This window comes from Castanea sativa, chromosome 11 (genome assembly GCF_040712315.1).
Source record: "Castanea sativa cultivar Marrone di Chiusa Pesio chromosome 11, ASM4071231v1".
Lineage (NCBI taxonomy): Eukaryota > Viridiplantae > Streptophyta > Magnoliopsida > Fagales > Fagaceae > Castanea > Castanea sativa.
Genome location: NC_134023.1, coordinates 60,561,196 through 60,576,274, shown reverse-complemented (window position 1 = coordinate 60,576,274; position 15,079 = coordinate 60,561,196). Strand labels below are relative to the sequence as shown.

The following is a 15,079-nucleotide window of genomic DNA, read 5'->3' as shown; positions in this document are numbered from 1 at the left end:
TATAACAGGAGAAGTGATTCGTCTATAATATTTTTACAACAAATTTTAGGTAGAAAATTATTACTTGTTATAATTTGAATTTACTACTGAAAGTTTGAAATTACTTTTTCACTCACAATTAACATTTGACTAAATTTGATGTGAAAATATTATAAACACAATATTTCTCTTTGTTATAAGTCACATATCCAAAAACCTCAGTATTTCTCTTACTCATATCCAAAAACCTTTTTTTTTTTTTTTCTTCGTTTTTTAATAAAACATATCCAAGCAGGAAAGCACATTATAATGTTTTTTTTTTTTTTTTCTAAAAAAAGAAAACGTTAAGGGTACGCGCACGTTACGGCATCAAACCACTGGCCAATGGAAACATTAAAGAAAACATTGAATGTTCCTAGGTGACATGATAGTACAAGGTTCTAATCATCTGATCATCAACTCCACGTTTTGACCCACAACAAAGCCAGTTCAGTTCACTAACACTCTCTCTCTCTCTCTCTCTTGTATATTTGTATTTGAATTGTAAACTTTATCTGTGAGTGATTGTATTCACAAACAGAGTGTGTAGAATGAACCCAATGGCCTCTTTGGTTGGGCAGTCTGTGATGGCGCTTCCCTTAGAAAATGGGAACTATAAGGTTTGGGAGGACCAATCTTTCATCAAGTGGAGGAAGAGAGACTCTCATGTTACTTTGCATTGCCATGATTCCATTGAAGGTCAGACTGGTTCCCTCTGTCTTCATTTGCTTTCCCATGTTGTTTTTGTTATCTGGGTAGCTGAATTTTGAGGTTTTAACATATGGGTTTCTCTTAAAAATCAAAAATTTATCTTTAGTTCATTTTTTTCATAGAAGCCATGGGAATTATTGCCTTTTATCATCAGGCTGAGTCATCAATTCGTTTTTGGTGTAGTTGTGATTTGAAGACTATTCCATTTAAGCTACTTAGAACCCGAATTTTATCTTTAGTACATGGTAGAACTGATTCATTTTCTTTGATTACAAACTCATCCAAACTGCAAAGAGGAAAAACAAACAATCTTGATAAAAAATGAGACTGGAGCATGTAAACTGATTGTGGTCTTTTTTGACAGCATGGGTCCTATGTAATTCTTTGAGTGGTCTATGAAAAAGTCACACCAGTCACCAGGTTGTAAAAAAATTGAAAAATAAAGAGAAAAAGAAAACAAGGATCTTTATGGTCAAACTGATTCAAAAAGTGTGAAATGTTGGAGTGGTTTGGGGATGCTTGAGGCTGGAACAGATAATATGATTGTGGTATTTATTATAACACGAGTTCTGATATAATTTTCAAGTGGTCTATGAGTATTATCCATTTTTCTTACACCAATTCTAGTTCTCTTCACATAATAAGCACCTTGGTTCCATCATGTTTTTAATTCCTCTTTGTACTAGTTTCTTTCTTTTCATTTCTCACATTTAGGGCAATCTGACATTTTGTTGTATGAATAGGATCTCTTAAATTCTGGTATGAACGCAACAAAGTTGATGTTGCGGTTGCTAATTCTGCTGTTTGGAATGATGATGCTGTTCTTGGAGCCTTTGAGAGTGCTACTTTTTGGGTCAAGGGCTTACCATTCGTTAAGTCTTTGTCTGGCTACTGGAAATTTTTCTTGGCTCCCAATCCTAACAGTGTTCCTGTGAATTTCTATGATGGTTCATTTCCGGACCCTGAGTGGAAGACTCTGCCAGGTATTTGCATACATATAGATGACACTCACACACACGCACACACACACATACATATATATATCCATGCATACAAACATACACACACACACACACACACACACACACAGAGACTTATGTGTAAATATGTATATATTTTCATTTATTTCACCACTTTCTATTTTATTTCTTTTTCATTTGAAATCTTCAATTGCCATTATCATAATATGAAAATTTCCTCCTAATGCTTGTCAGCTTGCGGTTATCTGTTCCTAATTTGCATTGTCTTTTGAATTTCAATGTGACACTCCTAATCAATCTCGGGCAACTATGTACATTTTAGTAGGTCTGTTTAGAAACTAGAAAGACATGCTTGGTGTCTTGATGTGCTCTTTCCTGCACTGCTTTTTGACTTGTAGTTATGACCCTTTTAACTTCAGGATGATATTTGGCATTATGCGAAACACTAAATTAGTTAAACAAGATAACCTATTTAATTTTTCTTGTATTATTTTGAAGCTATGATTGATACGAAATTGAAATTTGAGTTTAGATGAGCTTTCTGATAATTTTCATGCATGCTAAATGTAGCATCTAATATTTTGCATTTCTTCTACAATATTAAATACTCTTAGCCTTTCTTTTTTCCTTTGTAGATAGAGAAGCTTGAGGAAGATTTGGGATGCTTATTATTTCACGATTTTCAATTTTGTTATAGTATTTTGAGTTATGCAAACACTGGCATTGAAAAAATGTATCAAGTTCTTAATTGTTTGATGATTGAATCATCTTAAACATTGTGTCATATCTAATGCTTACAAGTGATCCTCTTTCAAACATGTCTCATAATTTTTTTTTTCTTTAATTGAAACAGTTCCTTCAAGTTGGCAGATGCATGGATTTGATCAGCCTATTTATACAAATGTAGTATATCCATTTGCAATGGATCCTCCCTCTGTTCCTGTGGACAATCCCACGGGTTGCTACAGAACATACTTCAACGTTCCTAAAGAATGGAAGGGTATGATCTATATGGACATTAGTAGAATTTTAGCTCATTACTGTGTCTGTTGATGCATCTTGATCCTTTTATTTATTTTCTTCTCTTTTTTGGGTTTTGGCTTCTTGATCAAAGTATATTAAATGGAAGCTTATCTGTTCAAATGTTTTATTCATGTTTACTTGGTTTTCATATGAACTTTGATATACTATTTATATTCGACAGGTCGTAGGATTTTGTTGCACTTTGAAGCTGTTGATTCCGCCTTCTGTGCATGGGTAAATGGGGTTCCTGTAGGATATAGGTAATTAAGCATATTTCTAATGAATTTTTTTGTAAATTAAATTAAGTTTACTCCATTTAGTTTCTGTCATTTGGATATCCTATATTTTCTCTACCATTTTATTTAGTTTTCTCAGTGAACATATCCTGTTTCAGTGACATTTTATATATATTTCTAATGGAGCCTTAACATTGCACATCATTAATTTACAAATTTTAGTTTTTTTTAAAAATTAAATTGCCTTGATTAGTGTTTTCTTTTTTGATCGGTAAATTTTCTTGATTAGTTATGTGTTACACACGAAGAAAGGAAAAAAAAAAAAATCTTAAAGTTTTATGGTATATATTTTGTTTGAGAAATGTTCACACCAAGGCATCCCACATTTTATGTTTTTTAAGAAAAAAAAAATGCTTCTAAAAAGTTTTAGTCAATAATTTATCTCTTAATAGCAAGCTAATACCCCTGCATACTTAATGTGAAATGTTTAATAAATATAATTCCACATATTTAAGCTTAAAAAATATAGTGGTCATAAACTATGTACTGCTCTAAATTGCATCATAGTGAAACAATGTGTCTTGTGTCCAGTTGTATGGGATGTGATGTTTGATATATATCCTGTATCCATTAACATGTTTTTTATTATTGTGTTAGGTCAGTCAGGATAGTAGACTACCTGCCGAGTTTGAAATCACTGATTATTGTTACCCTTGCGATTCGGATGAGAAGAATGTTCTAGCTGTTCAAGTATTTAGATGGAGTGATGGCTCCTACCTTGAAGATCAGGATCATTGGTGGCTATCTGGTATTCATCGTGATGTGCTTCTTCTAGCCAAGCCACAGGTTTGTGTGCTGATCAACCTTGCTTTAATGTGTTGTTCTATTACAGCTAAAATAAATCAATGGTTAGTAGTTGGATTTCTTTGTATATCGGCAGGGGATTCACATGATGAATTGAGTGGTTAGTACACTGTACCAAGAGCACCCTGCCACTTTCATGAAACAATTTATTTTCTCTGCTCATTTCCCTTAACATGAGAGGCATTGAAACATTACAGTATGATGTTACAGATGGATATACCATCTTTTTATTTTATTGCAATTCTGTTATGATTGAGGTGATAAGAGAAATCAAGAAGGTATCAGAAACTATCTCAGGGCGATAACATAGTAAGAAGGCCACAAAGCAGATTTAATTAGAAAACAAGAATGCAAACTATAGATTAGATGTGTCTACTTGTTATATAATTTCTCCTTCCTCATATCACTAAATCAAGGAACACTGCACAAAAAAAGAAAAAGAAAAAGAAAGAAAAAGAAATGTACTTAACCTTAATTGATTATCTCAGATAAGTTGTCTACTTTGTCTTAAAAAATCATGCCATTTTCTTCCTTTTGAATTGGCCAGGGAACCACTACATGCTTCATCAAATCTTTTATATTGGTGTAAGAGCAGTAGGTCTTTTAGAAATTGTATAGATCTAATAGTAATAATTAATTGAATATTGCTGCCCTTGGAAGTTCAATATTATTTTTCAACATCACTTTGCTTCTGACGTTTTAACTGAACAAATGCATTATCATTTTTTTTTATCTATTTTGGGCAATTTGTTCCAACTTTTTAGCGTTGCATAAGAGTTAACTTAAGAAGTATATGGTATGCAGGTATTCATTGCTGACTATTTTTTCAAATCAAACCTGGCGGAAGATTTTTCTTATGCAGATGTACAGGTTAGAATTAAAATTTTAAAATTAGAAACTGATAACTTGCCAGAGTTTAACTTTGTTCTATGTTGAGTGGAGAATATTAGATTTATCTTCTTGATCTCCACTCTCTGTTGTTGGTGAGTAAATATACGGTTGATAGCGTATCTGCTCTCTTAGTTTGCCTACTAATATGTGCAGTTTGCTTGTTTTTATATATCTGAAATATCCATTTACACATAATAAGACTTGGTTTTCATCCGCCCATGTCCATCTTTCATAAGATTTAACCAACTCAAAAGTCTGCCAGTAAGTTTCACCCTCTAGGTGCCAAAGTTCCTGTGTCACACATCAAAGCGGAAATTTGGCTTTTTAAGGTGAAGCTTTCCTGGCGTGCTGCTGTCTGCTTAATCTTTGCACAGTTTCCTCTCCCTCACAGGTGTTATTTATTGTCCATGCAAAATTCACCATAAATAGTTACAAAAAATTAGTTATTGTCTTTTCCAAATGATGTTTAATATATTAATGATATTGTTCCTTTTAGGGTTCATATCATCCTTTAAGATCCACTAGGTGCACAACTAACTAACCAATAAAAAAAGGATTTTGCATGCACAAATCTATTTTTGTCTACTTTTAAATATTCTTCAAATATTTTATCAAAATTTAGGTATGATCAATAGTTGCAATATGTTAAGATTATGTTTTCCTCATTACAAAATCCAATTATGGGAGACATTTCAAGTTTCTTTTTCTTGCACTTATCATAGGTTGAAGTAAAAATAGACAACTCTTGTGAAGCATCAAAAGACAGAGTTCTTGAGAACTACACTATTGAAGCTGCATTATATGACACTGGGAGCTGGTACAACTTTGATGGACACGCTGATCTGCTTGCATCTCATGTTGCTAATATAAAGCTCAGTTCCTCTACGACAAGGCTGGGATTTCATGGTTATGTGCTTGGTGGTAGACTTGAAAGTCCAAGGCTTTGGTCTGCAGAGCAAGTGAGGGAGCTTACTTAATTTGATTCGTTTTCAATTTTAGACCTAAGCTGGATGTACTTTTGTTGATAAATACTGGCTTTTGGCCTAATGGTCAATGTGTTTCCGTACATAGGTTCAAGCAACAGTGGAAACCAATTTTAACTTTTGGTGTTCCCTGACTTGATCAGTTCATCCACCTCAATCAAATGGGTTAAGCTAAACCCTGGTGGGTTACTCGGTCTTGACTGGGCTGAATGGAAGTCTGGTTAGCTAGGTGCCAGGTGACCAGTTTGCCTGGCGGAATCAACATAATGTGTTGTTACACTTTCCTAGATAATATTTTATAATATTCTTTACCCCCCCCCCCCCTCTTTCCCCCCTGGTGGCCCCAACAAAATAAAGGGACATCTTCATAAGGAACGGAGGAAGATGGAATGAAGCACAATAATTTCTTCAAACTAAAATATGACGAAAAGATGAATATATCAAGACAGTTTAGAATGTGATTGATATCTATTTGAAAATATTGTACCTACATTCTGCTGTTATTTTCTTGTGTACTATTTATACTCCTTTTGATTAGTAAAAAAGTTTAATTCCCTGTTCCTAATATCCAGCTCTGTTAGAAAATTTAGTGTAATTATGAGTGTTTTAGACAATAGGCTTTCAATTAGTATGAAAAAGCTTTTACTTTCTTAGCCTTGGAAGTTTGTTACTTGTTAATGGATATTGTTGTAAAAAAAACACTATAGGAAGCACCAATTACATACCTTCATTGTTTTCAGTTAAGAATTTTTAACAAAGTTTAAGTCTCTTTTGATATTATGGCCTTGAAAACTAGAACCCATAGAGTTTACTAATATTTAATTATTTGACTATGAACCTAAGTTACTTCTCATTTCACATTGATTATGTGCTAGTTTCTTTGAAGTTGAATAGTTTGATTTTCATGACCTATGATTGAAAGTGTGAAATGTTAAGTTGTTAAAGAATGGAAGATTTTCATGACTTTAGAAAGCTGAAGAGTTGTACTTTAGGGGATTGGATTGGATTTGGTTTTTTTTTTTTTTTTTTTGGTTTTCCATTCGATGTTAGTTGCTAATTCCTCTTTGTTTTGTCCAAGATTATGTGAAGCCTTCCATTTCATTTTTTTCTCAACAATTTTGGCATAATTCCATATTTACCAATGAATTTGAATTTGGATATCTTACGCAATTGTTTGCATTTATTCCCAGCCAAATCTGTACACACTGGTTGTTGTCCTGAAAGATGCATCTGGCTGTGTAGTGGACTGTGAATCGAGCCTTGTGGGCATAAGACAAGTATCTAAAGCCCCTAAACAGTTACTTGTTAACGGGCATCCCATTATAATAAGAGGTGTTAACAGGCATGAACATCACCCACGTCTGGGGAAGACAAATGTAGAATCCTGCATGGTTAAGGTGACTGCTTTTTTTCTTCTGGCTTTATCTCTGCTTTCAAAGTTGATGTATTGGATTATGATGATGTTACTGGTTTAGGTATCATTAAGACATTCATTACTATTCTGCCTGCAGGATTTGGTTCTAATGAAGCAAAACAATATCAATGCTGTGAGAAACAGCCATTATCCTCAACATCCCCGTTGGTATGAGTTGTGTAGTTTATTTGGCATGTACATGATAGATGAAGCAAATATTGAGACACATGGTTTCGATCTATCCCGACATTTGAGGCATCCTACTTCTGAACCAAGTTGGGCTGCTGCCATGATGGATCGTGTAATTGGCATGGTGGAGAGGGATAAAAATCATGCATGCATTATTTCTTGGTCCTTAGGAAATGAATCTGGATACGGCCCTAATCATTCAGCCTTAGCTGGTATATATCCTTGTTTTGGGCGTGCTATTTGCACATGCTTGGAAGCAACTTTGGCAAAAGATTTCTGCCTCGTTATTTTGAATCATACATATCATTAGCTGGTTTTTAATTTCTAGACATGTTTGATATCACAAAATTTTAAATAAGATTTCTGTACATAACTTGGTTAATGATGTGGTTTCTAAAAAATATCATTTGCTTTTATGGTAAACTTGTATTAGAACCGTGGTTTGTGTTTCAGAGAAGTTTTTATTGAATACAAATGATTGAGAATGAATCTCTGCTTAGCACATCTCTCATAAAAGAGACAATAAATCTTTGGGAATAGGCTGGCTATTAAAATCAGTTTGACAGTATCAGAAGTTGTTTTTGCTTGATATGATGATTTGGGCTTAATGAATTTCACACATTAATTGGTGAAAATGTTGTGAGAAGTTAAGATTAAACTTAATTAGGGAACAGCCATGCTTTCAGGGAGAGAGGTGTGCGCTCTAATTTTTTAACATTTAATCATTATATAGAATTTTATATAAAATTGTTCTCTCTGTCTCTCTCTGAAATTCTACATCAAATTTCTTTCACTATATTTGGGGAAACATGTCTATAAGTTTGGATGTTTTTTCAAAGTTTTGACAATATTATTGAAGTTGCTTCCACAGACACCTTTTCCTTTTCATTCACTTTTAGTGTGTAAACTTTAATTCAGGTTGGATTCGGGGAAGGGATCCCTCACGGGTAGTACACTATGAAGGAGGTGGATCTAGAACCTCATCTACAGATATTGTATGCCCCATGTATATGCGTGTTTGGGACATTTTGAAGATTGCAAAAGATCCAAGTGAAACACGTCCTTTGATACTGTGCGAGTATGTTATCTTTGTTCTTAAATATGATACTTTTTTTTTTTTAAAGTTCAATATTTCTTAATAATATCATGGCTCTCTTTTCTTTTTCTTAAAAAAAAATGTTCTAGTGGTCATGGCCTTTCGTACTTGAGGATACTTATTATGATGAATGGCAGGTATTCGCATGCAATGGGAAACAGCAGTGGGAATCTACATGAATATTGGGAAGCAATAGATAGCACATTTGGTCTACAAGGAGGCTTTATCTGGGATTGGGTTGATCAGGTCAAGAATCTTCAAGTCCTTATGAATATATTGAATGACCAGTATACTATTTTGCTTGTCATATAGAAATAAATATACATGTCAAAAATTTGAATTTTATAGCAAGAAATGACCAGGCAATCGCAAAAATTATGAGCAATTCAGATGTCTGTGCTCATGCTACATGTTGGCTTATAAGTTGTAATGTTAATTTGGACCCATCAACTTATGTAAAAAAGTTCCCACCGCTGAAACAAATCTGAAGGTTACAGAGTCACAGTACAAAGTGAAAATAAGATGGTAAAATCACTTTGCAGAGCCAGAAACAAAATACAATGACTATGTGGTTGATCTCATGCGTCCATGGGCTAGGAATTGAAGTGATTATTGAACCCGCCCCCACACCCGCACTCCTCCCCCCCTCCCCCACACACATGCTTTCTTTTCCCTCTTCTGGTGTTGTTTCACAAGATGGATATATAGTTGAGGGTAAAGATTTGCACTTTGTATACAGGGGTTGTTGAAGGATAGAGAAGATGGTAGAAAGCAGTGGGCATATGGAGGTGACTTTGGGGATATTCCTAATGATTTGAACTTCTGCTTGAATGGCCTTACTTGGCCAGATCGAACTCCTCATCCTGCAATACATGGTAACTCAATGTTTTGTGTCTTACTTTGAATTTAAGACATGCTTGAAGTTCTGCAACATAACACCTGTGTCATTTATTTGTTTGCCCTATGACTCATGGCTTTAATTATTATTTCAGAAGTCAAGTATGTCCATCAACCAATCAAGGTTTTGTTAAAGGAAAGAATACTTAAGGTACTTACATACTCCATTCACATTCCACATGTCTTTTGTTGAATCTTTTGCTTATGTTTGGTTGGAATTTTACTTTGCAGATAAAAAACACTAATTTTTATGAAACAACACAAGGATTGGAGTTTAGCTGGGCTGCTCATGGGGATGGATGTGAACTTGGAACTGGAGTTCTATCTCTTCCCTCAATAGGACCACAGAGCAGTTTTGATATTGAATGGGAGTCAGGTCCATGGTATTCTCTATGGGCTTCCTCATTTGCAGAAGAATTTTTTCTTACAATATCTGCTAAGCTTTTGCACTCCACACGCTGGGTTGAGGCTGGTCATGTCATTTCCTCTACCCAGGTTCAGTTGCCTGCCAAAAGAGAGATTGTTCCTCATGTAGTTTCTCTTCGTCCCTACATTGATACTATGAACAGTTTAATCACTTTTATGATCTTACTAACTGTTGTACTTTGCTATATGACTAAGATATTACAAATGACTTTGGTTACCAGGTCATTAAAGCTACAGATGCTACCTTCCGTGGAGAAATTCTTGGGGACAAAATAAGAGTGAGCCAACACAATGTTTGGGAGATAGAATTGAATGCTAAAACTGGATTAATTGAAAGCTGGAAGGTAGTCTATACCATTGAATTTATAGAAGTGAATGATATTCTATTTTTTATTAGTTTAAAAGACAGTTTTTCTTTTAATGTAATTTACTTGTTAAATGAAGGAAATGGGCATATGAATGTTTTGGTGTGATTTTCTCTGCAACTAATAAAAGTGATTTGTAGAAGTAATAAAAGTAATGGAGAAGAGTTTTAAATAGAGAGGTGACACTACGTGCTTAAATAGTATAGAATGACAGAAAAAAATACATATGATCAAAGTCAATTAGTTTATCAGGATCTATAGAGTTGTCTCCAATTTAATTGGGAATTTCAGTTTAGTTGGATTGACTAAAGTATTGGTATTTTATAGTGCTTCCTTAAATTATGAAGTTAGTCTTTGTGCTCCTGTTATACCTTCTCTGCTGATAGACCTTCAGGTTGTTTTCTTTAGCCAGATTCTCTCTATAGTTGGAATATAATGGCGTGTAGTTTCATTATTAAGAAACTTTTCCTTTGTTGTACTTATAAAAAAAAAAACTTTTCCTTTGTTGTCATATTTTAGGAAAGGAGAATGACCAACTTGTCTTGAACTTGTTGTTTAAAACTGTAAATTGAAACTTCCCTACAAATATCGTGTTTTCCCAAAACTGTATAACATACTTTTTGTTATATTCATATCTTTTTTTTTTCTTTTTTTTTAAAAAGGATATGATGGAAAAACATAAAATTTTGAAAGAAAAAAAAAATACAATTTTTTCCTTATGAATTTCAAGTTTTTGAGAACTTCAATAAATATGCTCGTGGAAGGTGAAATGAGGCATGCCATAATTGAGATTTTTTATATAAAATTATTTGGATATCCTTTGGTTTAACTTCAGAGGGAGTGTCTGTTAAGCATAATATGATTTCATTTGATATATTTTCATTTTCAAATTTATATTTTGAAGGGGGATGTAAGCTCCCCTCTATATATCCTAATAATAATTCTGAACTCTCTCTCTCTCTTCCTTTATTTTTGGTAACATCTGTCTCAGTTTACATCCTCTTCATATGATATTTTACATATCTAACTTCTCAAGCAGAAGTTGTTTGATATGTACTATTGTCCTGATACACATAGAAGCATATGAACTTGTGATAAATGACAACTGCTAGTCTAAAGATATGGTTGTTAATGATAGGTTGAAGGAGTGACTGTAATGAACAAGGGGATATTTCCATGCTTTTGGCGAGCACCTACTGATAATGATAAAGGAGGAGAAGCAGCAAGTTATTTATCCAAGTGGAAAGCTGCTCGTTTGGATAGTCTCCTCTATATTACAGAAAATTGTTCTGCACAGAATATGACAGACAACCTTGTGAAAATAGAAGTGGGGTTTATTGCTGTCCCAAGGGGTGAGAAGGGTTCTGTCCCAAGGGGTGAGAAGGGTTCTGTCCCCGAGTTTGACAAATCGAATGCATTGTTCAAAATTGATATGATTTACCAAATCTATGGTTCTGGAGATGTCATTGTTGAATGCAATGTGAAACCAAATTCTTCAAATCTTCCACCTTTGCCACGTGTGGGTCTAGAATTCCATTTGGAGAAGTCATTGGACCAGATAAAGTGGTATGGAAGAGGTCCATTTGAATGTTATCCAGATAGAAAAGCAGCTGCACATGTTGGGGTCTATGAGCAGGAAGTGGGTGACATGCATGTTCCTTATATTGTTCCTGGGGAATCTTCAGGTAGGGCAGATGTTAGATGGGTGACATTTCAAAGGAAAGATGGATGTGGGATTTATGCGTCCATCTATGGCAGCTCTCCTCCTATGCAAATGAGTGCAAGTTACTACACTACAGCAGAGCTTGACCGGGCAACACGTATCGAAGAGCTTGTTAAAGGAGATGACATTGAGGTAATTTCTACTGATTCTTCTAGTGGTCTTGTTATGATTTTTTTGCAAATGTATTTGTGTTATGCCTCACGGACTTGAAGTTTGAAACTCATAGTCTATACTTATTACCATTATCATTAGCAATAATGTGATAAACCAGCATTCTACAAATTCCGTAGAGGAGATGGAGTGGGCTGAAAGATTTGTAAGCCAACAATCTATGCATTGGATTTGTTGTCATAAATATTTTTAATGCCAGTAAAAAAAAAAAATTGTATAGCATTATTAGAATTTTCATGCTGCATCTACATATAGATGATCTTTGAGGTGGCCACTTAAAGGAAAAGTCAAAGAAGGGGAAGCTACAATTGCTTCCTACCATGAGCCTGCCTTCATTCCCATACAAGATACCACAATATGGATTCAATACGTAACAAATTTCAAGAAGGAAGTTATTTGATTTTTACCCCCCAAAAAAATTTCCAGATTTCCCATTACAAACATGTGCATCAACAATAGTTATTTTGTAGTTACATGCATACATAATAAAAGAAAAGAAAAAAGTCTTCTCCAGCTTGGGTTTACAAGTTTGCATGTCTATTTGATGCTGCAATTGATTGCTACTTGTTCTGCTGCTTTCCTCCTTTTTCTCTGATTCTGTCATTGTTTTTGTCATCACCATGTTATATTGTTTTATGGTGTTACAGGTTCATCTTGATCACAAGCACATGGGAGTGGGCGGAGATGATAGCTGGTCCCCATGTGTCCATGATAAGTATCTGATTCCTGCTGTACCCTACTCATTCTCAATGAGGCTGTCTCCAATAACTCGAGCCACCTCTGGCCCTGACGTTTACAAATCCCAACTTCAAAACTAGCGACTTTTTCTTGGTTGCATGGCTTGATGGAAGGTTGAGGATGTATATTAGATCATATGTTACCTTATAAGTTAGGAAAGAAATGTCCAATCCAAACCAAATACATCATATAAGTGGGACTACCACCTTGAGGCTAGAAAGCTCTCTCTATGCAAGTTGGGTAGCTCCACTACCAAGTCGGGGCATTTAGTCATGGGGATTGGTCATTAAGTTGTTTACTTGCCAATATCAATGCTTGAAAGCCTATGCTATGAACATAATACTTTTATGCAAACTACTTGTCATCTTCTTTAATAAAATCTCATGGGAAAAGTAACTAATTCAACATTTTGATCTATTACGAGTAAAATGGTATTGGACTCTTTTAGAGACTTTTTGCTACGCTACTTTTGAAAAACTCTGGTTTCTTTTGGGTGTAATATTTACGAGTCCTGAACCTAACATAAAATTAGCTACTTAGAGGGAATTTATAAATTGGTTGACATGTCTAACTTGCATCAACCCAAATAAACCAAATAAATTATTTGTGTTGGATTGATGGGATTTGTTAGTCCATCATATTTAACTTGTTTAATCACTACGCAACTTTGGTGCGGTGGATACTCTACAAGTATAAATGCTTGTGAGGTGTGGGAGTGAGAATCGGAATTCAAGTTTTCAGGAAGGAACTTTACACACGTATACAGTTAGGGTCCGTTTAGATTGAAGGGAGAAAGAGGGTGAGTGGAAGAGAGTATAGTAGAAAAAATTGGTTGAAAATAGGTTAATTTTGAGCCAAATTTAATCTACATTACTCTTTTTCCATTCCCTTCAATCCAAATGGACAACTAGATTAGGTTAGAGTATAATTTTTATTTTGTATTTTGTTTAAACAAATGACTTTATTTTTAATCTAATATAATTATTTTTAAAGAAATAAGTGAGTAATTAAAAAAATGATTGTCTATGATGATAAATGCACATAAAATGATGAAAATAAATGCACATAAAATGATTTACCTCCCCTACGCGCCCCCCCCCCCCCCCCCCCCCCAAAAAAAGAGAGAAAAAAAAATCTGAGACTTATTTTTACTTTTGCTTTCTGCGTCACTTTGGCTACTTGATCTTATCTAGTTGATTATTTGTTTGTAAATCTATATATATATATATATATATATATATATATATATATATATATATATATATATCTAAAAGTTGAGGCGTAACATTTATTATTGCTACGCTCCTGTTGAGCCACATCATCCACTTATTTTTTACATTTCCTATACTCATTTTTATTTGAATCCAAATCTTCTATCTCACTCTTCCTGCGCTATTTATTTATTTATTTTAGGAAATTGAAATAATAAAAGGCAAAAATTTAGCATTTAATAAAATAGATGAACATGTGACATGTTTTTATTTGTAGAGTATATAGAGGAGCAAGAAAAGTGGGACAAAAGATTTGGACTCCTTTTATCCTTCCTATTAAAAAAAACTCTTACCCTCCCTATTAGTCCACATTTGCTATTACACTTCTTTCAACCTTGCCCCTCCCTCTGTACCTTTATATCTCCCTGCTACTCTCTACTTTACCGTTACTCCATCATTTTCTCTTTCTTATATTTTGATTCTTCTTCTCCGTATTTATTTTGTATAAATTTGATATCACTTCTCACATTCAATCCATATTTTTCCAACAAAAAAATGTGTGTACTCTCTCTCTCTCTCTCTCTCTCTCTCTCTCTCTCTCTCTCTCTCTCTCGATTTTTGTTATTTCTTATAACTTTGATTAAGGGTGATGATTTAAAAAAAAAAAAAAAAATTTAAATACTAGCCATTGACCCGTGTGATGCACGGTATAGCTTAACAAAAATAATTTTTTTTACTTTTACAAAGACAGTTTTTTGGACAAAAATATTTGACAAAAATGAAATTTTTTTACTTTTACAAAGACACTTTTTTTGTAGAGAAAACTGTTAAAAAACAAATAAAATTTCACTTTACTTTAAAATTATATATGAATGTAAACCATTTAAAATTCATGTCTTACTATCTTAGGCTGAAATAGATAGACAGATGTCAAAACTTATATATGCTAAAATTTAAATTTTGGTTAGATCGCATACTTGAGCAGTTCATGCCTATTTGAAAACATTGAATATGGGCAGCAGGTAGTAAGTGGTCATTGTGTTATATTCCACTTAGAATAGAAACCGATGTGACTTACATTTAGCTCAAATAACATATTACCTTCTTGACTATGTGGATTTCTATGATGCATTGCTTTTCATC

The 15,079-nt window shown here is 33.9% G+C and overlaps 1 protein-coding gene across 1 annotated transcript; it reads left to right on the top strand.

The window, feature by feature from the left end:
• The first annotated feature begins 432 nt into the window (after window positions 1-432).
• On the top strand, window positions 433-13,130 carry LOC142616783 (uncharacterized). Its single transcript, XM_075789564.1, has 17 exons — window positions 433-717; window positions 1,473-1,712; window positions 2,563-2,709; window positions 2,914-2,992; window positions 3,631-3,814; window positions 4,637-4,702; window positions 5,446-5,682; window positions 6,897-7,103; window positions 7,218-7,521; window positions 8,228-8,387; window positions 8,543-8,651; window positions 9,145-9,280; window positions 9,398-9,453; window positions 9,534-9,833; window positions 9,950-10,072; window positions 11,232-11,948; window positions 12,635-13,130. The coding sequence occupies exons 1-17, from the start codon at window positions 570-572 to the stop codon at window positions 12,803-12,805; spliced, it is 3,384 nt and encodes a 1,127-aa protein (XP_075645679.1). The 5' UTR covers window positions 433-569; the 3' UTR covers window positions 12,806-13,130.
• Window positions 13,131-15,079: the final 1,949 nt, after the last annotated feature.